This window comes from Panulirus ornatus, chromosome 4, assembly GCF_036320965.1.
Source record: "Panulirus ornatus isolate Po-2019 chromosome 4, ASM3632096v1, whole genome shotgun sequence".
NCBI classification, from domain to species: domain Eukaryota; kingdom Metazoa; phylum Arthropoda; class Malacostraca; order Decapoda; family Palinuridae; genus Panulirus; species Panulirus ornatus.
This window is the reverse complement of record NC_092227.1, coordinates 2128159-2153920: the sequence shown is the minus strand read 5'-3', so window position 1 is coordinate 2153920 and position 25762 is coordinate 2128159. Positions and strand designations below refer to the sequence as shown.

Here is a 25762-nt window from a genome sequence, read left to right as displayed (position 1 = left end):
TACATACAAAGCTCTTGTGACCTGGGGTGACTGCTGGGACAGTAGTGACCCAGTGTGGTAGGATCAGGTCTGTAATGACCTGGGATGACAGTGTGTCGAGTCAGTAGTGATCTTGGGTCTTAAAGAAATCGAGGTTGTAATAGTCAAGAATGACATTGAGAGTGCTATAATGACCTCTGGGCATCGTTTCATAGTCAGAATATCAGTAGAAGACCAGACGAACAGTGACCTAGGATGGAGGAAACCAGAACAGCGTGACCTCGAGTGTGACGTAGACACTGGTGACCTAAAATAACCTAATGTGAAAAAGATCACAAGAACATTGTTCTCTCTGATGTCTTGTCCAAGCCTTATTGTAACCGAGGACACGGGAGTCATCTAGCTGATAATGTCAAACTCTTAACAGAGAAGAATCAGACACTTAATGGTCTATGTGGTGTGGCGGTCCGTCTGGGGTCAGGCCTACGTGGGTTCGAGTCCTTGGCGACGCAGTCGCCCTGCAGTTACGCCTGGTTGTTCATCTTCTCCTGGCTTTGGCTTTGATATATATATATATATATATATATATATATATATATATATATATATATATATATATATATATATATATATATATATATATGTGTGTGTGTGTGTGTGTGTATTCGCTATTTCCTGCGTTAGCGAGGTAGCGTAAGGAACAAAGGACTGATTCTTAGAGGAAATATCCTCACTTGGCCCCCTTTTCTGTTCCTTCTTTTGGAAAATTAAAAATGGGAGGAGTGGATTTCCAGCCCCCCGCTCCCTCGCCTTTTAGTCGCCTTCTGCGACACTTAGGAAGTAGGGAAGTATTCTTTCTTCCCTATCCCCAGGGGATAAGGGATACTGTATGTGTGCGTATTGGGGGATATTGTGCGTGTGTGCGTATTTCTGTGGTCTTGAGCAGGGCGTTCACTAACCCATGTCGTACCAACCATCCTAAAGAGAATGATCTGGAATGACGAGGCTGGATAAGACAAAGGACATAATCACCTGGTAATGACCCAAGATGGCAGGGTCAAGGGGAGTGGACAAGGCTATAGATCAACCTGATAAACGACCAAAGGAAGACTTCATTGACCTGAGAGAGGGAGGGAGGGAGGAGTTGAGGTCAATAGAGGTCAGAGGGTTGGAGAGCTACGGCCAGCAATAACAAAGAACGGGATGAGCATCACAAGGATGACGTGAAATGAACAAATGTAAGGGAAGATCAGATCAGCGGGGTAGCAAGGACGACATGACCTCAGTAGCGTGAGATGTTAGACTCAAAGCAATGATGACTCTATGTGATCTGGGAGAGATGGGGAAAAGATCATGAGCGATAGAAACCTGATGTGACCTAAGGCACTAAGGTCAGGGGCTGCACTTGCTGTTGTAACACAAAGGAGGAGGTCCATGTTGTAATGACTTGGGATGATGGTAGGGTCACGGAACTGCCCCCGGCTATGTGACTTGATATAGAGAGCTGGAGTAATAGTGTGGACAGTATCAGGTTGTGGCCTTAATTACTACCTGACCCAATCCAATTAAATAAGACGTTCATTAGATCGCGAGTCGCTCTGCGGTCACCTTCACTACCACCACAGTTATATAAAGCTGTTCAGCTAAGCCAAAGGTGACACATTTCCAGTAACTGAATATCCAAAGACAGATACACTAATGCTGTGTATAATGAATAGTGACTGTCTTCAGAATATCAGAAGGGAGTTCTATTTCCACTAAGAACAGCTATTCGGGTTTTGTATAGAGCAAGTAATATCTATCAATCAAATTATCAGTTTGAAAGCATATTTCCCATATAAGCTAGCTATAAGGCTAAGAAGTATAAATTATTGTTTTGAATAAAAAAGAATGAAGACAGAAAGGGTTGAAGAGGCCAACAATGGACTCCCGTGGTATAGCGGTTAGCGTTCCTGACCTTGACGCATTCACGCATCAACAGGCGATGATTTACTGCTGTTATGATGATCCCTGATGACACACAGGTGTCTTCTGGTACCAGGCCTCAGGTTATATACGGTGATGTAGCTTAATGTCGTTTATCTAGATTTTCACAGCGTTCAGTAAGCTTCTACAAAGATTACGAGAATTAGGTTTGAGTCACAAACTTGTGATACAGGGTCTAGGATGATACATGATGATGCATTCGCGTCGTTTATCTAGGTTCCCATACAGTGTTCAATGTTTCTTAAAAGATTACGAGCATAGGTTGAGTCAATTGGCATAAATGATGTTGCATTTCATGGAGAGAGAGAGAGAGAGAGAGAGAGAGAGAGAGAGAGAGAGAGAGAGAGAGAGAGAGAGAGAGATAGGATACCATTTGTGAATTGAGAGATGTCTCCCATGACAGTCGTTTAGACAACCTAAACTTATTTCACCTTGAAAAGAAAAAAAGTCACGCGGTGATATAATAATGTTATATACAAATCATCAGAGGCTTCTACAGTCTCGATCTCAGAAGCAATCTAAAACTACATCCGTTTGATTTCACCAACTTAAATGCATATAGACTCAGAGATGATGAATCTTACTTCTAATCAGTCAGACTACTTTTCTTCTAATATATGATAATCAGTCAACAAGAGAAGTTGAAAATATCACTACAAATACGTTTGAAAATAGGCTTGAGATGTGACGTTGTTTATGCCTCCGAAATTTCAGAGATGTTATTTCTCATTCTAGTACTTGTTTTTCTCTCCATATTATGCTCTGTGTTCCTGATTTCTTCTGCTGTCACAAATACCCTCGAAGGGTCTCTGGTAGCCTGTTGCGGTTTGCATTCCTCCGTAATCCCAGGTGGTCACTGATGACACACGGTCATATGACCTACCATGAATCAAGAGACCCACAATGAATTGAGCTAATTTTCTGAGACCTATAGTTATGCACTGTAACCTATCACTTGAGCTGATGAATCCTAAGAATCGAGTTGGAAATACTCCATAAATTGTTGGGGTGGAGAGAGGTGCTACAGGAGGACAACAAAAACGTTCTATTTTCTTCACCAAGACCACAAGGAAACCTCAAGAAGCGACGACCACTGAATGCCGTTCATGGACGAGACATGATGTCCAGCCCATCGTCGCCGTCTTAGTGAAGAGGTAATGAAAGACGAATCACTACAGTGGCACCATAAGGTGACAGTCTTCAGATAACTGCCCCAGAGTAGAATACAGGACCTCGAAGGCCAAGCTAACTTTTGGAAATAGTTTTCATTGTCTGATGCAATAAGATGTACTGTAAGAAGCCCCTCAAAAATATCTTAATGGCATCTAATTCTGTCTTTGGCCAAAAATCATTCAGGAGTCACAATAAAAATCAAGTGGAAATTCTTCCATCGAAACATCGAAAAGTTGGGACTAACAAGAGTAGCCGATGAAACAATCAGTTCATACAGGAAGTATGAGTTATCCCCCTTGATGGAATATTTAGGGATTAACCTTGTTATGGGGTGGTGGTGAGATTAGAGGGAAAAGGGACGTTTAAGGGTTCAACACAGGACATCACTCAGATATGAATGCTGAGGAACTTCTGAAAATGTCGACTCATATAATATGACTGAAGAAATGGAAGATTACAGGAAGATATAACAATATACCCTGCGTGTTTTTAAAGGCTTCTTATTCTCTGTAATGATTACAAAATCTAATCCTCCAAACTACTGCCATCCGTATCTATAGATTAGTTCATACTCAGAACACTTAGGATATGTCAGTCGCATCTTTAGAGCAAATGAATGGATTCAGACACTCAGAAGAGAGTAAATCGATGATTATATTCTGCTCTGAATCATTGGATTCTGTCAGTTCCATCTTCACATCATCCACAGAGAGATGATCATTGAGAACAAAATCAAATAAAGAATTAACTTTACCTCCAAGGCAACGGGCCATCCCCTGGTGTTCTTCAATCAGCACCTGACGCTCATAGTGAGGATTCCTCCCCACCTTCAGTGACAGCTCAAAGAGGCGCATGCATGAATACATCAACCTAAACCTTTGAATATTCTATATGTGAGTCTGCTTGCCATCAGGACCATAAAGATTATTTCGGAGAAGGGACAGTGCTACCCCCTAGCATGTACACACATATTACCTCCTCTGGTGTCGAAGCAGCAATAATATTTGCCTGATCATATTGTAGATCATTTGCTTGAGGTCTTCATCTCTCGTACAAGTGGACCACTGATGGTAGAAATACGTTTTGTGGTTTTTCACTCACGTTAATGATACTTTGGTAAGTAAAAAAGTATAAATAATGGGTCAAAGTTTGTTACATCCAAACTTTCTGAAAATCTGGTAAGATGTAACCTACAATCACGGCCTATGGGCCCTTAGAGCTCTCGCTGGCCATCATTTTACTGGGGACTTTTCTTCACTCCAGCACGGACCTTCCTGGAACCAATTAAGCTGGGTCGACCCAGCCTCACACCATGTGTGTGTGTGTGTGTGTGTGGACATATGGAGAAGCTTCATATTCGTGGAGCCCGCCTCATACTCTCGCTTATGTTTTTTAATGTCTTTATTTTCTGTCAATATTCTCATGTGTTTCCCCTGCACTTACTTTGCTCCAATATTTGAAAACAGTGAGGCTGAGGATATACTCTCCCGTATCCCCTACGACATTCACCTAGCCTAACATCCACTGTGTCCTTTACATTCTCTCTGTAGTAAATCACCAGTACTTTTGATGGACGTGGGCCTGCAACTAACACATGGTGACCAACGATGCCATTCAGGACGAATGAGTGTTTGAATAGCCAAGTAGACTGCAGCAGTATGAATTCAGTGACTCATGAATTGCTTGCCTAACTCTCGCCTTACGGACTCGGATTTGAAGCCCAGAGGTGAAGGTATGGATGTAAAATTTGTATGTTTAATGTCCTGTGGCTGTGTAATTCATCATCTTCATCATTTTTTCTTAATATATTTGTTTCTTTGAGATTTTGCGATATTTTTATTCTGTTAAAGTTACATTTACTGTGTACTTGCATTTTCTGTGACTTTTATCCTCGTAGATATCTTGTTTTACTTATAAAATTTGCATCATTAGTCAGTTCAAAGTGTAGTCTCTGCAATTTATTCTCTATATAGAAATTAGTATAATCAATCTTTGTATCTTGGACCAAACGGGATTTTTCGAAATGTATCGAATCATTGTTCAGGTTCATGTTCGAACTTTCATGATCCAGCTCCGAGAAGAGAGTGGTCCACCACGCGCAGTGATTGAGTGTGGCTCTTAGTTATCCTCAACACCTGGAGAAAGTGATAAAGATTTTCTGTTGGTGGATGTAGATCAGGGTTAACGGCCTTGATATGAATGACCCAGGTAGCTGATTAGTCCTGAATCCCAACCAGCTATAATATAGGACCGCCCAAAATTTTCATCTGAAGCCTTTGGAAGGAGAAGGCCCGTCCAAACCAAGGTGAGAAAGAGGATATGTAACGTATGCATGTTGCACACTCAGCCTGGCCAATGCCTGTTCACCCAAACATCACCACAAGTGTGCAAAGTTGTGCAATAATATTTGACTGTTTGTAGGTGTTGCTATTTCTGTTTTGCACATGAATGAAGTAGGTAAAGATTCTGTTAAGGGTCATCATAGAAGTATCATATAGATTTGGATGACATTCTAAGTAAAGGACTCTTCATAATACAAGTGGTTTATACCGGATAACACGTCGTCGCGAGTTACCATTTACCGTACAAGACATTGATACTGGGGAGGGCAGTGACGATATAGGGAAATGTAGGTTACAGCCAATGTAAACACCTAGAGAAAAACTGAAGACATTTCCTCACTTCCTCTAGCAACCTAAATTCAAGTTTTTCTTTATAATATTTCCATAACAACAGCAAACAAGTTTACATTCAGTTGCTTGAAAGACCGCGGGTTTTGCTTAGTGCTTGCTGGGTGTTTACTTTGCAACCCTTAAGGCGTCTGATATATTTCTACATCCAGAAAATTGAGAAAAATAAGGTAAAGTTAGGTGAGGTTTTATGAGCTCTATTAATTCATGATAATGTTTCACAGATTTTCAACCCATAATTAACCTGATCATCATAGCTTTAACATCAGTTTTCTCAGATGAAAAAAGGTTTGAAGTCTTTTTCCGGATTTAATTACATTGACTACGTTTGACATGAGTTTCATCCATATCAGTAGGATATTTGCGGCAGGAGCGTATGTAGGGGAAATAACGCCTATGGCAGGCACTGAAATTGCGCCCGTGGCTTGATTAAAAATGTACATACAGTGGATGTACATAACAATATATAGTGTAATTATAAACTGTTGAAGAGTTAGGTCAAACTTAGATTTATATAAACTCTTAAAGACTTATTTGATCAAAATTGTAACGTAGAAGCGGTAATGCAACTGATAGTAGCAAAATATTTCTATAGTTGAAAAGTAGGCGAGTTTCTTTTTTATCTCACAACACCAAACCGTTAAAAATGTCAATCTGGGAGCATATGTCAAAAGACAAACCTGTTGAGTGCCCCCCCCCCCTTCAAGTGGCTCCCAGGGCACCTGCCCTACCTGCCACACCCTATGTAACACCACTGTAACTTTTACCTTTAAGGTTTGGTATTTTTCTCGGAATAAGATTTCCTTTAAAAGCTCTTTATAAGTATTTTTCATGCTGAATACAAATCTGTTGTTAAAAATTGTCGTAGTGACCATTATTACATATAATTAAGTTGTTAAATTAAGCCGTTTTCAAAATATTTTTTGCTCATTTGCATCGTATTTATTGGGTATGTATCGGCGACTTAGAGCATTACGATATATTTTCCATGGTTATTAGAAGTATAGAAGTGTTTGAATACTTCAGTTTTCAATTTTGAAACAAAATGTTTTTGGAACCAAAAAATACCCTGTAGTATTACCTTCAATTTTTGGCATTTTTCTCAGAAAAATAGATTTCCTTTAAAATCTCATTATAAGAAGTATTTTTCATGCTGAATACAAATATGTCGTTAGAATATCGTTTAATCGTCTTAATGACATTCACTTAAGATGTTAAATGAATTCAATTTTAAATATTTTTGATCCTTTGCATCATATTTTCATGGTATGTCTCGGTGACTAAGAGCATTATGAGGTATTTTCCATGAATATTTCAAGTATAGAAGTGTTTCAATATCATATCTTTCAATTTTCAAACAAAAAGTTGTTTGAGCTGAAAAATACTCTTTAGATTATTACCTTCAATTTTTGGCATTTTTCTCAGGAAAATAGATTTCCTTTAAAAATTCATCATACGAAGTATTTTTCATGATGAATACAAATCTGATGTTAAAGTATCGTTTAGTCGTCTTTATGATATCAATTAAGCTGTTAAATGAAGTCAATTTCAAAGCATTTTCTGCTCCTCAGCATCGTATTTTCTAGGTATGTATCGGTAACTGAAAGCATTATCATATATTTTCCATGATTATTTCAAGTATGGAAGTGTTTGAATATTTTGTTTTTAAACAAAAAGTTTTTGAAGCCAAAAACACCATGAAGTATTACCTTCAATTTTTGGCATTTTTCTCAGAAAAATAGATTTCCCTTAAGAACTCATTTTAAGAAGAATTTTTCATGCTGAATACAAATCTGATGTTAAGATATCGTTTAGTCGTCTTTATGATATGAAATAAGCTGTTAAATTATTTAATTTCAAAATATTTTCTGCTCATTTGCATCATATTTACTGGGTATGTATTGGTAACTGAAAACTTTATCATATATTTTTCATGATTATTTCTAGTAAAGAAGTGTTTGAATATTTCATCTTTTAATTTTGAAACAAAGTTTTTGAAGCCAAATATTCCCTGAAGTATTACCTTCAATTTTTGGTATTTTCTCAAAAAAATAGATTTCCTTTAAAACTCATCATGAGAAGTATATTTTATGCTAAATACAAATCTCTCGTTAGAATATCGTTGTCATCTTTATGACATTCAATTAAGCTGTTAAATGTATTAGATTTTAAACATTTTCTCATCCTTTGCATCATATTTACTGGGTATGTATCGGTGACTAAGATAATTATGATATATTCATAAGTAACTGCGAGCATTATTATATATTTTCCATAATTATTTCAAGTATAGAAGTGTTTGAATACCTTATCTTTCACTCTTAAAGCAAAAATATTTTGAGCTAAAAATATCCTGAACTATTCTATTACCTTTTAGCATTTTTCTCAGAAAAACAGGTTTCCTTTAAAAACTCATTATAAGAAGTATTTTTCATGCTGAATACAAGTCTGGTGTTAAGATAACGTTTAGTCGTCTTTATGACATTCACTTAGGCTTTTAAATGAAGTCAATTTTGAAATTCTTTTCCTCTATCATATTTACTGAGTATGTATTGGGTACTGAGAGCATTATGATATATTTTCCATGATTATTTCAAATGTAGAAGTGTTTGAATATCTTATCTCTCAATTTTGAAGAAAAGTTTTTGGAGCTAAAAAATACCCTTCAAGTTTTGTTACTTTTCTCAGTAAAATAGATTCCCTTTAAAAACTCATTATAAGAAGTCTTATAAGAACAGAGAAGGGGACCAGGTGAGGATACTCCCTCAAAGGCCCAGTCCTCTGTTCTTAACGCTACCTTGCTAATGCTGGAAATGGCGAATAGTATGAAAGAAAGTCTTTTTATGCTGAATACAAATCTGGTGTTAAAATAACGTTTAGTCCTCTTAATGACACTCAATTGAGCTGTTAAATGAAGTTCATTTTAAAATATTTCTGTTCCTTTGCATAGTCCTTACTGTGTATGTATCGGTGACTAAGAACATTATATATTTTTCATGATTATTTCAAGTATAGAAGTGTTTGAATATTTTGTTTTTCAATTTTGAAACAAAAGATTTTTTGAGCTAAAAAATACCCTGAACTTACCAGGTATACTTAGCAAACTTGTACCTCTGTAATTTGAACACACACCTTTATCCCCTTTGTCTTTATACAGTGGCACTATACATGCATTTTGCCAATCCACAGGCACTTCACCATGATCCATATATGCACTGAATATACTTACCAGCCAATCAACAACACAGTTACCCTTTTCTTAATGAATGCAACAACAATGCCATCGACTTCCGCCTCCTTTGCTGCATTTCATCTTCCGCAAGGTCTTCACCACCTCTTCTCTTTTCACTAAACCATTCTCAATGACTCTCCTGCTTTGCATACCACCCCAACTAAAACACCCAACATCTGCCACTATATCATCAAACACTTTTAAGAATCTTTCAAAATATTCACTCCATCTCCTTACTTCATCACTACCTGTTATCACTTCTCCTTTTGCTCCCCTCACCAATGTTCTCATTTGTTCTCTTGCCTTTCTTACATTATTTACATCCTTCCTAAACTTGTTTTTATTCTCCCTAAAATTTAATGATTCTCACACCTCTCTTTTGCCCTGCACCTTCCTCTTGGCCTTCTGCTGCTTTCACTTATACATCTCTCAATCATTTGCACTCCTTTCTTGTAAGTACTGCCTAAACGTCTCTCTTTTCTCTTTCACTAGTAACTTCTTTATCACACCACTCACTATCCTTTCTAATATGCCTACCTCCCACCTTTTGCATGCCACATACATCTCTTGCACATGCCATCACTGCTTCCCTAAATACCTCACACTCCTCATCCACTCCCCTCGCTTCCTTTGCTCTCACTTTTTGCCATTCTACACTCAGTCTCTGCTGGTATTTCTTCACACAAGTCTCCTTTCCAAGCTTACTTACTCTCACCACTCTCTTTACCCCAAATTGTTTGCTTTTTTGAAAACCTCAACAAATAGTCATCCTCTCCTCTACAAGATAGTGATCAGACATCCTACCACCTTCCCCTCTCAGCATATTTACATTCAAAAGTCTCTCTTTTACATGCCTGTCAATTAATACGTAATCTAATAATGACCGTCTCTCCTATTCACATATATATACTTATGTACATCTCTGTTTTTAAACCAGGTATTCCCAATCACCAGTCTTTTTTCAGCACACGACTCCACAAGCTCTTCACCATTTCTATTCATAACACTGAATACCCCGTGCACACCAAGTATACCCTCATCTGCTGCATGACTTACCTTTGCATTTAAATCACCCATCACTAATACTTGGTATTGAGCACCAAAATTGCTGATGCAATCACTCAGCTGCTCCCAAAACACATGCCTCTCATGATCACTCTTCTCATGACCAGGTGCAAGAGCACCATTAATCACCCACCTCTCAACATTCACTTTCCGTTTTACCCATATCAGTCTAGAATTTACTTCTTTACACTCTATCACACATTTCCACAACTTCTTCAGGAGTAGTGCTACTCCTCCTTCAACTCTTTTCCTCTCACCAACCCCGGACTTTATTGTTGAGATTTCCAAACCATTCTTCCCCTTCATCCATGAGCATCATTTCATTCAGAGCCAGAACATCCAGGTTTCTTTCCTCAAACATACTACCTATCTCTTCTCTCTTCTCATCTTTGTTACATCCACACAAATTCAGACACCCCAATCTGAGCCTTTGAGGAGGATGAGCACTCCCTGTCTGGCTACTTCTTCTGTTAACTCTTTTAGAAATTGAAATACAAGAAAGGAAGGGTTTTCACCTTCCCACACCTGCTCCATTAAGTCGCCCTCAATGACAAGCAGGGAATACAGAGGTAAAATTTTATTTTTATGTATATTTTCTGTGAGTAGACATATTCAGAGTTTATTGCAGAGGCATAGCTTTAGGCAGTTCATTTGATGTTATAATCAAACCAGGGAATTCTTTAGGAAGTATCTTTAATCAAAGTTTAGTTTTCTAGGTAAAGCTTTGCTTGATATTCAGACTGAAAAACTATCAATAGTTTTCATTGGTGATAGGCAGAAGGAAATATCAATCCTGTTTTAGGCACCAAGCTGGCCATATGCTTCAACACTTTCTTGCTGTTTTTATGGCAATAAATGTGTATGGGATGAAAAGCATGACCAGTGGCTCTTCACCCCTTTCCCCATAAGTGTAGTATGGCCATCAACTGCACGTATCATGTTCTGCCTTCACATTGTACTGTTGTGTGTTTTACTTTTCACACGCACCAGGTTCTTGGATGATTTGTTGCAAAGTAAATCCTTTTCTCTGGCTAACACTTATACAATTGTCAGGACAATTAAATGCTACTTTGTTGAACACAATGACCAATATGAATAATCTTGCTGAGTTACTGTGATTTTGTATGCCATCATTTCAGAGTGGGTGTGTAAAGTGAAGGTGGATGGTGACTTCAGCCCATCCTGGGTCAATTCAAGTGTTGTGTCACAACAGGTGTGATCACTGGTGAGTCCTTTACCATTCAAAGTTCTGTCCTGTAAAATTTTTTTTACTTGAGGTGTGTAATACCTACATTACTTCCTAACTTCTGAAAGTATTGTCAGTGGTAGTCTGCTGTGAAAATGGAAAACTACCTTAAATGTAAGGAATGTTATATTCCCTTGACACCTGGACAACCAAATCAAGGTTACTGTCTCTCAGTAATCCTCTGCTTTCTACTGGGTACTGTAGGATGGGAATCTATTACAAATTAAGAACAAGAGAAAAGATAAATGGTATGGGAAAGGATCAGCTCAAATTAAATGGGCCTGGAAAGGAAGTGAAGGTAGGAATGTCATGTAATATCCCTCCTGTGATAGTAGTGAAATATCTCGAAGTCCCAAGGCTCCCTGGGAAATACATTTCATCTGATTAAAACGGAGATTTTCTTGTATATCTCAGTCCATCTTCTTTCAGCTTTTAATTTCATAGAATATCCCTATATTTTCAGTGAAGTTTGTAATTCACTTTTTTTTCCCTTTTCTTTACCCATCCTCATTATTTTGATTTGCATCCCTTTTTAGTTTGTATGTCAAAGTTTTTCATATCCTTCCTTCATCTCTTCTCGCATATATTTCTTTTCCTTAATTGCTCTTTGCACCTCATTCCACAATGCTATTCCTCTCTTACCAACTACTTTTTATATCTACATACTGCACACACAACATGATTTCTGAAATTCTCCCAGGTCTAATTCATCTTTTATTATCTTTCATATTCTTTCATATTCAAAAAACATGTAAAACTTATTTCTTCAGATTTCTTTGACAAAGGTAATTGATGAGACCTGCTGTACCACCTATTAGTAGTGACAGTTAATCCTTTAATCTGCAAAGGTAACATAATTTTACAGAGGACCATTCCATTTGATGAAGACATTCTTCAATTCAGTAACATTTATTGCCCTTATATTGTATAAGTAGACTGCAGAAAAAATATAGGCAGATGCAGCACATGAGGATCCCAAGGATGCTTCATAAGATTCCAGAAAAATGGCTGCTGATCAGGTGTAGTGAAAGTTTTATTCATGTGGAGAGGTGTCAGTTCCAGATGACAGTTCAGTTTAGTGTGCAGTATGAATGATTCGAAAGAATTCTAATGTGGCAAAACACTGAAAAGTGAATGACTATACAGGACTTTGGTTAGCACAGACCTCTCTCTTATTTTGTTATTGTATAAATAAGTTCAGGCTGTGTGTGAATGGGCTGTGATGCTTTAAAAAGCATTTCATCCACAGTTGTGAGTGGGAATGAAGTTACAGATACCAGACAGATAAGCAAACATGTACTGACATTATCTTAAATTATCCTAAACTACCATTCTGGTAGTTCTTTCAAAAGATATTTTTCCTCGTTTTAGTATGTAATAAAGAAACTCCATGAACACCCAAACCTTTTATTGGAATATTGATGACTTACACAACTGTGTACGCACACAACATGTTCTCATTGAACCATACAGTACTGCTTTCTTGAATCATACAGATTTTTGATTTTTAATATTATGAAAGCCTCTACAGTTATTAAAATATTGCTCTTTTTTGGATTTTTAAATAACCCCCCCTCCCCATTGCTTAGACACTAAATGATGAATGAAGTGACACTTGGTGACAGCTAGCAAAATCACACACCTCAGTAGTTTTGACAAGTAACTAGTACAAGTCCACACACCTAACAATATGTATGTGTGGCAAGAATACTCAACAGTGTATAACAACTTGTCAAGACTAGATTTACTCAACTAATAACATGTCTATGATGCAATTACATTCCAGCATATGACATTTATCAGGACCAAACAGAGTAGCAACTCCCTTCACCGTGTGAAAAGAAACAAAAAATATTGAATTAAGTATCGATAATGAAATATGAAATAAATAGAAATCATGGAGACACTTAACTTTATGGAAGATGTATCCAGAGTTTATTTGTTCGTAGGTAACCATAGTTTAATGATTGATCCAATATCATATGACCAACAGTGAGGATATACAGTACTTTTAAGTTATGATGCAATTTGCTTGGAATTTATGATCAGGTGAATGAATGTGAGAATTGTACAGTAATGATAGTCAATATTTGGTGTACTGCAAAGTCATCAGAGGAAGTTTTTCAAAATCTTTTTGGCTAGGTAACAGATTTAAGCAAAGTATGGACCAAGGACTTTGTGTGCATTTCCTACATATTTCATATCAACTCCACTGACAGATACTGTAACTAACCATTTATGTTTTTGAAAATACTTGCCATCTAGAAAGAGTTCATGTAACACAGGTATTACAAAACCTCTTTTGGCATTACTACAGACTGACATAAACATACAGATGACAAATCTTGAACAAGAAAATTATTGACACTTACTGAGACACACATTACACCATATGTAGACTGCAAATGGAGATTATTTATGATGAAAGTTAGCTATCACGGATATCGACAAATTTGGTTTGGTGGCTTTCTTACAATACCAGTACTCATGCAACAGCATTTATCTTATTAGAAGTACACATTGTTTTTTTTTTGCATATAAATCAAGAAAAAAATTCCAAATGAATATAAACTGTATTTTTCTTTATCTTTTTACAATAGTATAATTACTAAAATATGGAAAATATCTCAATATTTGGTAAATTTGTTATAGTCAAATACTGTAGTAACATTGGAGAGAGCTGAAGGCTGTAGGAGTGTTTGGAAAAGGATTCATATTTCTAAACACATCTTAGCACTGCAGGGTAATAAGTGTCATAAACTTTTGTAGAACTAAAAAGAATATGAGATGTGGAAGTTGTATGGATACCTTGTTCAACGAAAGAGAAACATTATCATTTGCCTATCTTTAGCATGTGAAGTATTTGGAAAAGAAAGAGCTGTGGTGTATCAGATTCAGTTGCTGGATATATTACTGTTGTGGGATATGTATGTTGTTCCAATCCCCATCATTTGATAGCAGAACAGGAATTTACAAACTGCAGTTTCCCCTGATAATACATGATTGTCAGAATCTGCTACACCACTAGATGATAATATTTTCTAACAAAAATTGTTTTTATGAAGAATGCAATTTGTTATGCTCAAATGATGCCTTAAGTGCCTTTTAACATCATATGGCTATACATAGTAGCTCTCACAAGATAACCCATATTGGTTGATAATACTATTACAAAAATTTTACAATATTCATATTAGAAAGTACCTCACTGGCATTAGGGCTACTACATGAAATATGTAAATATTGCAAATTGATTAAAAATGTAAGAAATTACAGATGTGTGATTTCACTGGATATAATACATTTTACCTGCTGACAGTTTTCACCACAAAATGTAGGACAAGCTGAATTGAAAAATATTCTTAAAGAGATGATAGTTTCATACGCAAGAAAATGGTCTAAGATTTTAATGATATAAACTTTCTTTTATACAGGAATTCAGTCTAATAAAACTATGTTATGCTGCAGTGGTGCATGGTTGTTAGTTCTCATTCATCTAGTACAAAATGTGAAAATTGGAATGTTTAAATTTAGCAATCCTGAATTGGTAAGGACTCCATGTCAAGAAATTAACTAGAGGAATGTCAGTAAATAGTTTCAGATGATAGACAGTTAGACTGTGTTACATAAAATTAAAAATGAAATGTTCTGAAAATTATATGAATATCTTGATAAAAAAGTAAGGGATAAAACTTAATGTGCTAAACACAAACAAATATAGATGATTGTAGAAGGATGTTTGGAAAACATGGTTAGAAACATATATCGTGCTGATTTACTCGTAATTATAAGTAACTTTAACCTGTGTTAGCCACTTGTTTTAATTCTACACATATATCCACAAAGCACTGATGAATGATGAATCTTATTTCACTAATTTGTGAAAAGTTGAGTCCAAGTTCTTGGTCAACCAATGATCCAAACCAATAGCCTGAGACCAACCCAGGCTATGGGAGAAAAGAACCCTCAAATGTTACTCCAAGTATAAGTATTTATTTATTTTGCTTTGTTGCTGTCTCCCGCGTTAGTGAGGTAGCGCAAGGAAACAGACAAAAGAATGGCCCAACCCACCCACATACACATGTTTATATATACACGTCCACACACACAAAAATATATACCTATACATCTCAATATATACATATATATACACACGCAGAGACATATACATATATACACATGTACATAATGCATACTGTCTGCCTTTATTCATTCCCATCACCACTCAGCCACACATGGAATAACAACCCCCTCCCCCCTCATGTGTGCGAGATATAAGTATGTTGCTATAATTACATTTCATTTACCAGTTTACTAATGTTTGTTGGTTTTACCAACCACATTGTGAAAATTTTTGCATCTATTATTTTGCATTATTGGATACATCAGTGTAACTCTTTTTCATCATGAGGCATCTCAGGGGGCCATCTTTCATCAAAGAATTTCACTGGACTGAACCCTTATGCAACTTTTATATAATCAGTAAAATTAAGCGAGTGACCATCTATCAACCTTAATTTTCATGTTTGTTTTGAACTGAAACTGTTGTAACTAACCCATTTTTCTTCTCTATACATGTGCAGACAACATGAAAGTAATATTCTTGAGATTGGACCACAGTGTAAAGATTTTTGTGTAAAGAAAAGGATGGGTGATGGGAACAAGGCAAGTGATATAAGTAGTCTCAAGTTATGAACTAAATGTAAACTTTTTGATTGGGAATAATCTTACAGACATTCTTCAAATATTGTCCTAACACAAATTTGTATACATAGGTGTGAGTGCACAGTGGAAGATCAAGTTCAGAAAAAAGGTTATAAAAAACTAAAAGTAATAAAGAAATAAGTTTGTTTGTATTTGTCTTCATTATCATCATCAAGTACATCTAGGAATATACCTTTTTGTGGACTTAGGTTTTGTAAACCTGGGGGTCCCCATGCCACAATCTAGTAAATGGTAGATGTGTGAAACATTTCTTTGTTTAGAATGTAAGAAAACATTTACTTTGGTTTAACAGTTTAGCTTACATTATCAATATTGGACCATCTCATCACATCAACTCTATTGCTTATATTATCAAGGTGTTAGCAGACTCCACCAGCAAGTGGCAACACCATGAGTTAACCACCCTCAAGACTGTATCATTGTCTGTCTATGGGAAAGGGTACAGTGTCAACAGGTCCTTCTCACCTTAAAGGAGTTTACCCTAACCTATTTCCATGTGGACTGCTGTGTCTAAGCTCAAGGAGCATCATAAAAGTTGGGCTAGGTTTATACAACAATAATGTAATAAATGTGAAAAGCTGAATAGAACTAACACCTATTAATGAGGAACTGTATGTCATCTAAAATTTAAGAAAATTGAATTTGGCAATATCCTCAGATATCAAGTAGCAAAATCTGAAAAAGAATTCAATGCCATGTGGGGAATTGATCTTTATACATCAGTATGGACTATGTCTACAGTGTAGACAAGTATGATTGTCAATAACATAGCACAAAAAACAGAGTTTTAAAGCTGTGCAAAGTAGATTGGTATAATTATTAAAGTTGATGAAAAAATTAGTGCTTCAATAGTGCAGATATTTAGATTTACTATATTTGGAAAGAATTACTGTAAAGACATGATCTGTATGCTTTTTTGTCAATACTATGATTCCTGAAAAAAGTGAGGTCCATGCATTATCTTTTCTTTTGTGGGCACCAATTATAAAGACATTAGGAATTTAGTAAGGAATAAAGTAAAGTTGCATAAATGTTATTTTTTACCCACAACTAGGTCAATGTTTAGATTTAAGAAACGAATCTTCCATTCCAGTACTTTGATTATTGACTAACTAGAGAAAGAAACTCCAGATATCTATTAGATGCCATCTGGCATTGACAACTAATTGTGAAACATCAGTTAAACAAAGCTTTTTTCATCTGAATGTGTTTCTTTAACTCACAAAAGGTGCTAACAAGAAAATACATTTAAAATAAGACGAATATTACAGCTTATCTTTGGTTAACAAACATCTGAAGTATGGAATCAAAGATTATAGTGTGATTTAAAGTGAGAAAAGGTCAAGAAAACACTTGTGTATACTGAAACTAACAAATACGATTTATATATTTATTCAAAGGATATCACAGCATATTCACCAAGCCCAGATGCATATAAAAATCTTTACATGTTATTGGTGTCTTCATGAAGTTGTATTCTATTAAGAATGATATTATCATATACAAGAGAGACATATAGATTAAAATTACCTTTCACAGGAGATAACTCCTACACAGATTATACTTTCAAAGGTCAGCTTGAACAAATAAATGAAACCAGATATCAAGTGGATTTTCTGTAAATGTGAGCTTCTCCTGAAAGCACTCTTTACCAAACTGTACATTTCAGTTGGAGGTAAACCTGGCTTTAATTAACAATAGACATTTTGGATATTCAGAGCAAAAAGTAATGAGAAAATTTTGATATCACTTGCATATATGTGCCAAGTTAACCCTTAGGATATTCATTTTCATGTATTTCAACATAATGCAGCACCTAGTAATGACTTCACATATGTAATAAATAAAGGATTCTTATGTAAATCTTGTAAGAATGTATTGGGCACTACTTTTTGATCATCTATATTTGTAAGTACGACGATCAGCAATCAGAATGTTTGAGGAAAATTCTGCATTTGTCACATAAGTCTGTTCTGAGTAAAGGTATGCAGTATACAATACAGACAGAAAGAAAGAGTCCAAGGTAGAGTTGAATGATAAAGCATGTTGTGGCTTTTTCATACCTGCAAAATGTTTTTGTGCCTTGTGTGCATATCTCAAGGCTGCCAACCTGTTAGCTTCAATATTGAAAGTTCCAATTAACCTTTCAGTTGAAAAATAAACCACAGTACTATCAACTGTCCAACAAGATAAATCTTTGCAAAAAATATGAAATATCCAAACTTACTCTCAGCATTTCTTAACCAGTGAAAATTTCTTTTTTCCTATGTTTTCAAAAGTTTCCATTTTACATTATTACACATGCTGAGTCTTTGGAAGCCACCTAGAGAAAGAAATGAAGTACTACTCCTTAGCTAAAACTTCTAGAACAGATTAAAGCAAATGGATTCAGTTATTAAAATCAAATACAGTACATCATACACAACAAAACAGGAAATCAGTGAACGGAAAATGCATCATCTCTCCCAGTCTTCCCTTTGAAATAAATAATATATGAAACTAATAAATTAAAAGATAGCATACAAATAAAGCAAAATATGAGAAACAAGCAGTTCAGTTTCATTCAATCTGTATTGCAATGATTGTTTTGTATTAGCAGGTATTATGCAGTTATGTGAAACTTAATTTGAAACACATTCGAAGATTGTTTAAGCATTTGATAACAATACATAACAGGAATTATGTTTTCGGAATATTCGTTTGGCATCTATGCTTATACTTGTTCTTCACTCAAATAATTTCATAATCAGCGACATTGTTCTAGTTTTCTTCAAAAGCAGAGGTGTTCAAGACTCAGTGTAATAAATAATAAGTGTACCATCTGTTGGTATTACATGGAATAAATGTTTGCAATTCATTTGATATATCAGCAGTCTTTTGGAGTAAAAACAAGCCTCTGTTGTATAAATTCTTGACTTATGCCATTTTTACTTATTTCCAAACATGTGCATTAAGCCTCATAACCCCAAGACTCCTCTGAATGAAGTCTTTGGTCAGGGTAAGACTATGTTAGCAGAAATGTAGGAGTTCTGTGTCTTCAATATGTAGTGTGAAAAGAGTATCTTGTGCAAGAAGAGTCCTATGATATGTTGGACTGATACTTGTAATGTTGAAGAGCTGAGTGATGTCCATTGTGTAGATGGAAGAGTGTGACTCATGTTTGTCTAAGGAACGCATTCTCAGATGGGTGCATGTCTTCAAGTTCGAAATTGGATTGGGATGACATTTCTTGTGTTTATTGAGTCATTTCAGTGTGAATGTGTTTTGTCAATATGGTGTCTGCTGGAGGTAAGGGATTGGAGTGTGAGTTTTGTGTGAACTTTTAATTTCTGTGGGTGGTCAAGAAATGGTTAGGATAGGAAAGGGTCAATGCAGCTGCAAAGAATTGGGTGCCAAGCATGGTAAGGTGGATTTGTTTTGGAAGTAATGTGTTCCAATTGTGGTCAGCTTGATTGACAAGTATTGAGTGGAAAAAATGATCTACCTATTGATTTATTAATCTTTGTCTTTACTTCCTTTTATTTCTGTTCGACTTTTCCCATATTCATGAGGTAGCTCCAGGAACAGGAAAGGCCTTATTTGCCTCATAGTCGTAGTTTATTCATTTTATGGACTAAAATTTATTTCAAGTTAAACTTCATTACCTTTATGCCAAAATCAATGAGTTAGTATTAAAGAGAACAGTGTTTTGTATCATAAAATTTTTATAATTCATTATAATGGATTAGCATTTTCATATCTAAAGAATTGCTGTTCCAAGAAATTCACATAGATTATCCTTGTATCATGTTTATATGGTAAAACCTATAAGAAACTCACATATATTCAAATAGTGAATATAAAAGATGCGGAATATTTATGAACATCACCAAAAAGTAATGCAAGTTGTTTTTGTTTATATTTTCAGTATTTACTGATGTAAGAGATGCTTCAATCTAAGTCCAGGTTTTAAAATAAATTAACTCTTTCACTCTTATTTGAAAATATTTACTTCCCAATACATGCCACTCTTTATTAATGTTCCTTAATATTAATGAATACTTCTGTACCCCTCTATCAAGATATTTTCAGGACCATCACTAATCAGTGATATGATCCCCTTCTTATTCCCTAACCAAGCTCATACCTAAACCTTAAGATTTGCATATGAATGTGGGCCTGCTGATTTAATACTGTTGTAGTAATAATAGTTTTCAGTCCAAAATTTGAACCTGAACAGTACAAATAAAATGCGTGGATGTATAACCAATTTTTTGAGGTTATACTGAGTACTAAGTTACTTACCTTAATAATCATATACTATAAATGCATTGCCAGTTTAAGGCATATTTCCTCGCATTTGTATTTGTTCTGCCTCTCACAACCACTGGAGATGACAGCTCTCATCCAAGAGTATGAACCATCACATTACTTAATTTCAAAACTACTGCTTAACATTTTTTTTTGAAATATTAGATTACCCTAAACATCTACGTATTCAACCTAAAGTTGTCAGTTTTCAACTGAATACAATCATACCAAGTGCTCTTACATTCCTCTTGAAAATTCTACACCTTATCACCTTTCACTGGACTGATCTTTCACAAAAACAAACACACAATACCCCTGAGCACTACCTCATATCAATTAACAAAAACATAATATACAGAAATTGTGTTATATGTACCAAGCCCTCACTCTTTAGGACCTAGTTGATGTAAAATATCAAATTTCAGGACCATTTTGCAGATACATTTTGAATTGCCTCCATATTGCACCTACTCAATAATGATTTTGGTGATCTATAATCCAGCTGATGAAAATCTTGATTACTATGCATCTAGCTATTGTGAATATACAGAACAGATATATCATCCAAGACATATTTGAATTTATGCTTTATAATTTGCATACTTAATGGCTTATGCAGAAAAATGAATAATGAAAAAACTAAAATAATTCAAAATATCTTTCTTAATAACAAGATTATTTCTGTTTACTAGTTCCTTGATAATCAAAGTGTTGGAGTGTGCAACCTAAGTGACAACAACCACACACAAAACAACAGCACACATGCCTATACTCCCTCTAGAAGCATTACCAATAAAAGACATAAGTCTTCTGGAATATTCATAAACATTTTTATCTTAGACCATTTATGAATGATTCTACATGAAAATGTACAATCAAAATACTGTTTTCCTGATGAAGTTTCAACAGAATTAACAGCACACAACGTTTATTATCTTTACATAAAATCATCCCAAAAGTTCAGCAATTACTCTTGCTAAAACCACATGCTTAACATTTTGGCAGGTTCCTCAATAAAAAGGAGTTGGCAGATAGAGGGACAAAGGACAGTGGTATCATGATACAAAATATTCCATAACATTTAAAATGATAAGACAACAGGAAGACTCTTATAGTCACATTTCAATGTTAGGTATTATTGAACATATTCATCAAATGGTCATTAACACAGTAAAGTGGCTGTAAGTCAGTCCAAATTAATTGCTAGATTTGAAAAATTCGCACCACTTAATGAGGTATTTAAAGGAAATGTATGAACTATACATAGCATACATTAATCTGTTGCTGAATACCTTATAAACAAAAGACATTTTCCAGGAGAAAGAAAAAAATATGACCTCTTACATAAAAATATAAGCCAAGTTAGGCTTATGTCGGAGTATACACCACAATATAATACACAGTAAAAAAATTAAACTTGTGCCCTTCTAGGTTTGTACAGAATTTTATGATAATCCTAGGAGGATGGAAAACTATATGAAATTCCTTATTCTCCTTAAATCAAGTAATTTAGGGAGGAATACCGTGTCGTGTAGCCTCCAACTTCCTCCCTTACATATTTGTAGCATAAACTCAAACCAGAATATTTAGGATGTTTTATCAAATATCTGAAATGTGTAATTAGTTGAGCACTGCCATTACCAAATCACCCTTGTCTGACACCTCTCAAACTTTTGGGATCATCAGCAATGTTGAGCTTGCATGATATCCAAGAAGGGTCATCTTTTGTTTGCTACTACTAAGAAAGTGAGCATTGCTGGAGTCTCATCTACAGCTCATAATTTGCAGTCATGTCATGTTCCAAGATATATGGCCTATATTCAAAAATAGTTCTCAAGTACAATGCTTACAATATAAATAACCTTGGAGTTCAACCTCTCCCTGTCATATTTGCACAAGTATGTAGGCATCAAAGTCCTACATACTATGAAGTACCATATAAAAGATAAAAACAACTGAATAATGAGGATTGTGAAGGCAATTTACTTGAGTCCTATAATGTATTAGAGCATCCATAAGTAGTTAATGAAGTTCTTGGCTGCTAAATAATTATGACCATGACTGGATAACTTTTACACAACCTGATTATGAAATAAATTCTAGAGACCAATTTGTACTTTCACTTTTTAGGGAAATATGGTTATGCATAGAGCAAGAAAAATAAGAATTTCACTTTACAGCAGGAGGGATATGAAAAATCTGCCATATACACCCATTCCTTGCTTTATGTGGGATCACTATGTGCAATTTTGCTATTCTGCGAGGAACCTACTTCTACCAGTCCCTCTTTTTATTTTTTATGAGGTCAAAATTCGCTAATATGCGGTTGTGTGCGGTAGAAAGTGCGACAGAATACCCATTTTTCTCTGTGTTTATCGGTTCACTACATGCAATATCCCTTTCTGCAAGGTTTTCGCAGAATATAGCACCCTCACATAAAGCAAGGGATAGGTGTGTGTATTTACAAAAATTGGCTTTGAATTTGTACAAAACAAAAACAGAACTTTGGATAAAAAAGTTCCTCTTCATTGGCAGGAACTGGAACCAATTCAACTGGACACCAATGTCAAATAGTAGGCTGTACCTATCCATTCTTTAGTATACCAATCAGGGAATGATAACTCCAAAGGCTCCACTTCTTGGATGACAAATCAGTTCTCTGATTGGTACACTATAACGGCATTCAAGAGGCAACTTTAAGATATTACTCTTCCACACTAGCCAAACTACATCATCAGTTTCCACAACCTCTTTAACTAAGAATCTTGAAGTTTAACCAAGAAAAATTCAACATTAGATATGATGTTATAAAACTGGTAGTTAAGGCAGTTTGGTAGATTTGAGATCTTGTTGCAACTTATGATATATCTTATGTTAAAACTGGAACATTCCTCCCATACTGAGAGCATACTCAGTGATTTTTCTCACCTTCAAAAGTGCTTTCATGTATTGTAACGTATATAAATTATAATGCAAAATATAAACTTTACTGAATTCCCTACAAGTTCTTTCCATAAACTTCCACTAACAATAACATGTAAAAATGGAGACAGTATGTACTAACTACACCAAAGCTGTCATTCCATATAAACTAGCAGATTGCATAGCTACAAAAAGTTGTTCCTTAAAAAATCATTACATCAAATGATCATTCATATAAACATATGTATTTATCATAGGATTCATACATAGATACAAACATAAACTTATTTACTGTGCTATACAACTTTGATTATCTATGATCATCACAAGCCCATCCTAAATTCGAAGACAGAACATGTACACATCATATGTACTGGTCAAGAGCTTCTTACAATATACATATAACCACAGAAAATACTGATGAATCTTCAAACAACAGGATTATATAAGTTATCATGTATTGCACTTTGGATGTAAATACCATTAATAATAAGCCTACAACAGTTAGAAAACCCGAAGTCAACCCCCTTTTTGCTTTACTCAAATTTACTGAAACCTAACAGTCCAATCTGATGATACATTTTTGCATTGCCTTTTATTCACTTTTATATATCAGATAACTACCATGTCTTGTTAATTCACAAAGGGGCTGAAGTCCAGCATTACTTGTCCACGAGTGACGGATATTTGATGCAACTTTGTAAGTAGGAATACACTGTAAGAATAGACTTTTGTGCTAATGTTGCCTCCTATAAACTCTTAGGAGGAAACAAGACACATAAAGTTACAGGGAATTGTACCTTAACAAATGGCTGGATCACCAGAGGAGGACATGTTACTTGCAACAAGAATGACACAAGTAACCTCTTGGCATAGGAAAGTGATAAATAATTTCATCCATTCTGATATTGTATACAAGAAGGCTTGCATCCAAGTGATGCACTTAAGTGAGTTGACTCACTTGTGGAAAGTACCCTGCTCTTCTTTTAATTAACCACATAAGTATATATTCTTAAAATGTTGCAATTTCAAGATCATGTCCACAAAGTCTTTTTTTAAAAGAGGAAAAGAGTAACCGAGGTCAAAGGAAGACCATATAATATGTATTGGAAGAAACAGCCAGTTAGTTATCTATTAAACAAAGTGTATCAACTGACTCATGTGCATTTCTTGGATACAAAATCCAGTTATCATGATTTCCTTTTAAATCTATAATGTTTCATAATAATATGAACCAGGATTGTCAAGCTGGATTCGCATGAAGACATTAGCTATAATTGGACGTTAGTAATAAATTGAGCTTATTTGAGCTTAATACTTTTCCTGCCATCATAAAAACTACAGTGCATCAAGACAAGGGTAACATCTCTAAAGATTCATGAAAAACTAATTCTTAGCAGGGATTAAATTTTGATGCTTTTCTATATTCACTGCATTCTAAAAATAACATTCTGACCAAAATATGTTATTTCCATGAATATACAGAATCCATTACAAAAAATGGTCCATCCTTGGTGACTGCTTCTTCAAACCCTCTTGAGTAAACTGGACCTCATCACAGCCTTGATGATCGGAGGTTTGGTGCTCCTGCAGTCAGTGTGGAACACCTACATTATAAAAGACAAGTTACAAACAAATATTCTAATGTTTTTAACTTTTTTCTGAATAATGAAGGATAGTTTCAAGGATGCACATACTTCGTTACCAATAATAAAATACCTGTCATATGAAAATTCTTAAATGTATCTTATTTTCATATCTAATGGCCTTTAGCACTTTTACAGGTGAAATCAAATGTCAAAAAATCTATCATTATACTTCATACCACAACTGAAAGGAACACTCCATAAAAAGTGCACAGCACAGGTAACTTGTCCTTCACACTCATACAGAGGGGTAAGATTCCTCTGAGGTGCATATGAGAAAGATGATCCTTTCATCCACTGGGAAGAAGGGGGCAATGACAAAACGCTGAAAGCTTTTTTTCCCCATGAAACAAGATTTGTTTCATAAGAGCTCTTTTCCATATGCATAGAGAGATGACTCCTCTGTACCTTGAAGGATGATTTTTCTTTAACATATATATTCACAGATGAGTTGACGGTGAAGGAGGAAGCTTGGCACTGGAGGCTGGCAGAAGGATAGGGTTGATGCGGAAGCGCTGGGCCCGAGCACTGATGTTGCTATGTCCCCTCGCTATCCCACACACTAAGGTCCCCTGCCACAATACAAAAGGATATGGCACCAATTACTTATCTAAATATGCAAGAAGGCCTCCAGTTCATATCCTAGTTATCTTGAAGTACAATAGTGAATATGATGAGTACAGTCTAGTCAAAAAGAGGTTTCCTTCTCCACCCTCTTTTCTCTCACTGTCAGTTCAGTTTTTTCAGTTTATTTACAAGTAAGTCCAATTAGTAACCTGTTATATATTCCTATAACTGATTCTATATC

At 35.4% G+C, this 25762-nt stretch overlaps 1 protein-coding gene and 1 long non-coding RNA gene across 10 annotated transcripts in view; one reads left to right on the top strand and one right to left on the bottom strand.

Annotated features, from left to right (window-relative positions):
• The window catches only part of LOC139765080 (uncharacterized), a 50511-nt gene extending 31925 nt beyond the window's left edge, over positions 1-18586 (top strand). Inside the window, exons 3-5 of one of the 2 annotated variants that reach the window (XR_011716565.1) lie at positions 4689-4870; positions 5210-5443; positions 11265-18586. This is a non-coding gene — a long non-coding RNA (uncharacterized lncRNA). Of the gene's footprint in view, positions 1-4688; positions 4871-5182; positions 5444-11264 lie in introns of both variants that reach the window. The other variant, XR_011716564.1, reaches the window with a different exon arrangement.
• LOC139765046 (uncharacterized) overlaps positions 17473-25762 on the bottom strand; it is a 479849-nt gene continuing 471559 nt past the window's right edge. For 5 of the 8 annotated variants that reach the window (XM_071692159.1, XM_071692131.1, XM_071692169.1 and 2 more), the window contains one exon: positions 17473-25516. In XM_071692159.1, coding sequence (XP_071548260.1) covers positions 25395-25516 — 122 coding nt within the window. In that variant the 3' untranslated portion in view covers positions 17473-25394. Of the gene's footprint in view, positions 25527-25762 lie in introns of all 8 variants that reach the window. The other 3 variants (XM_071692149.1, XM_071692188.1, XM_071692140.1) reach the window with 2 other exon arrangements.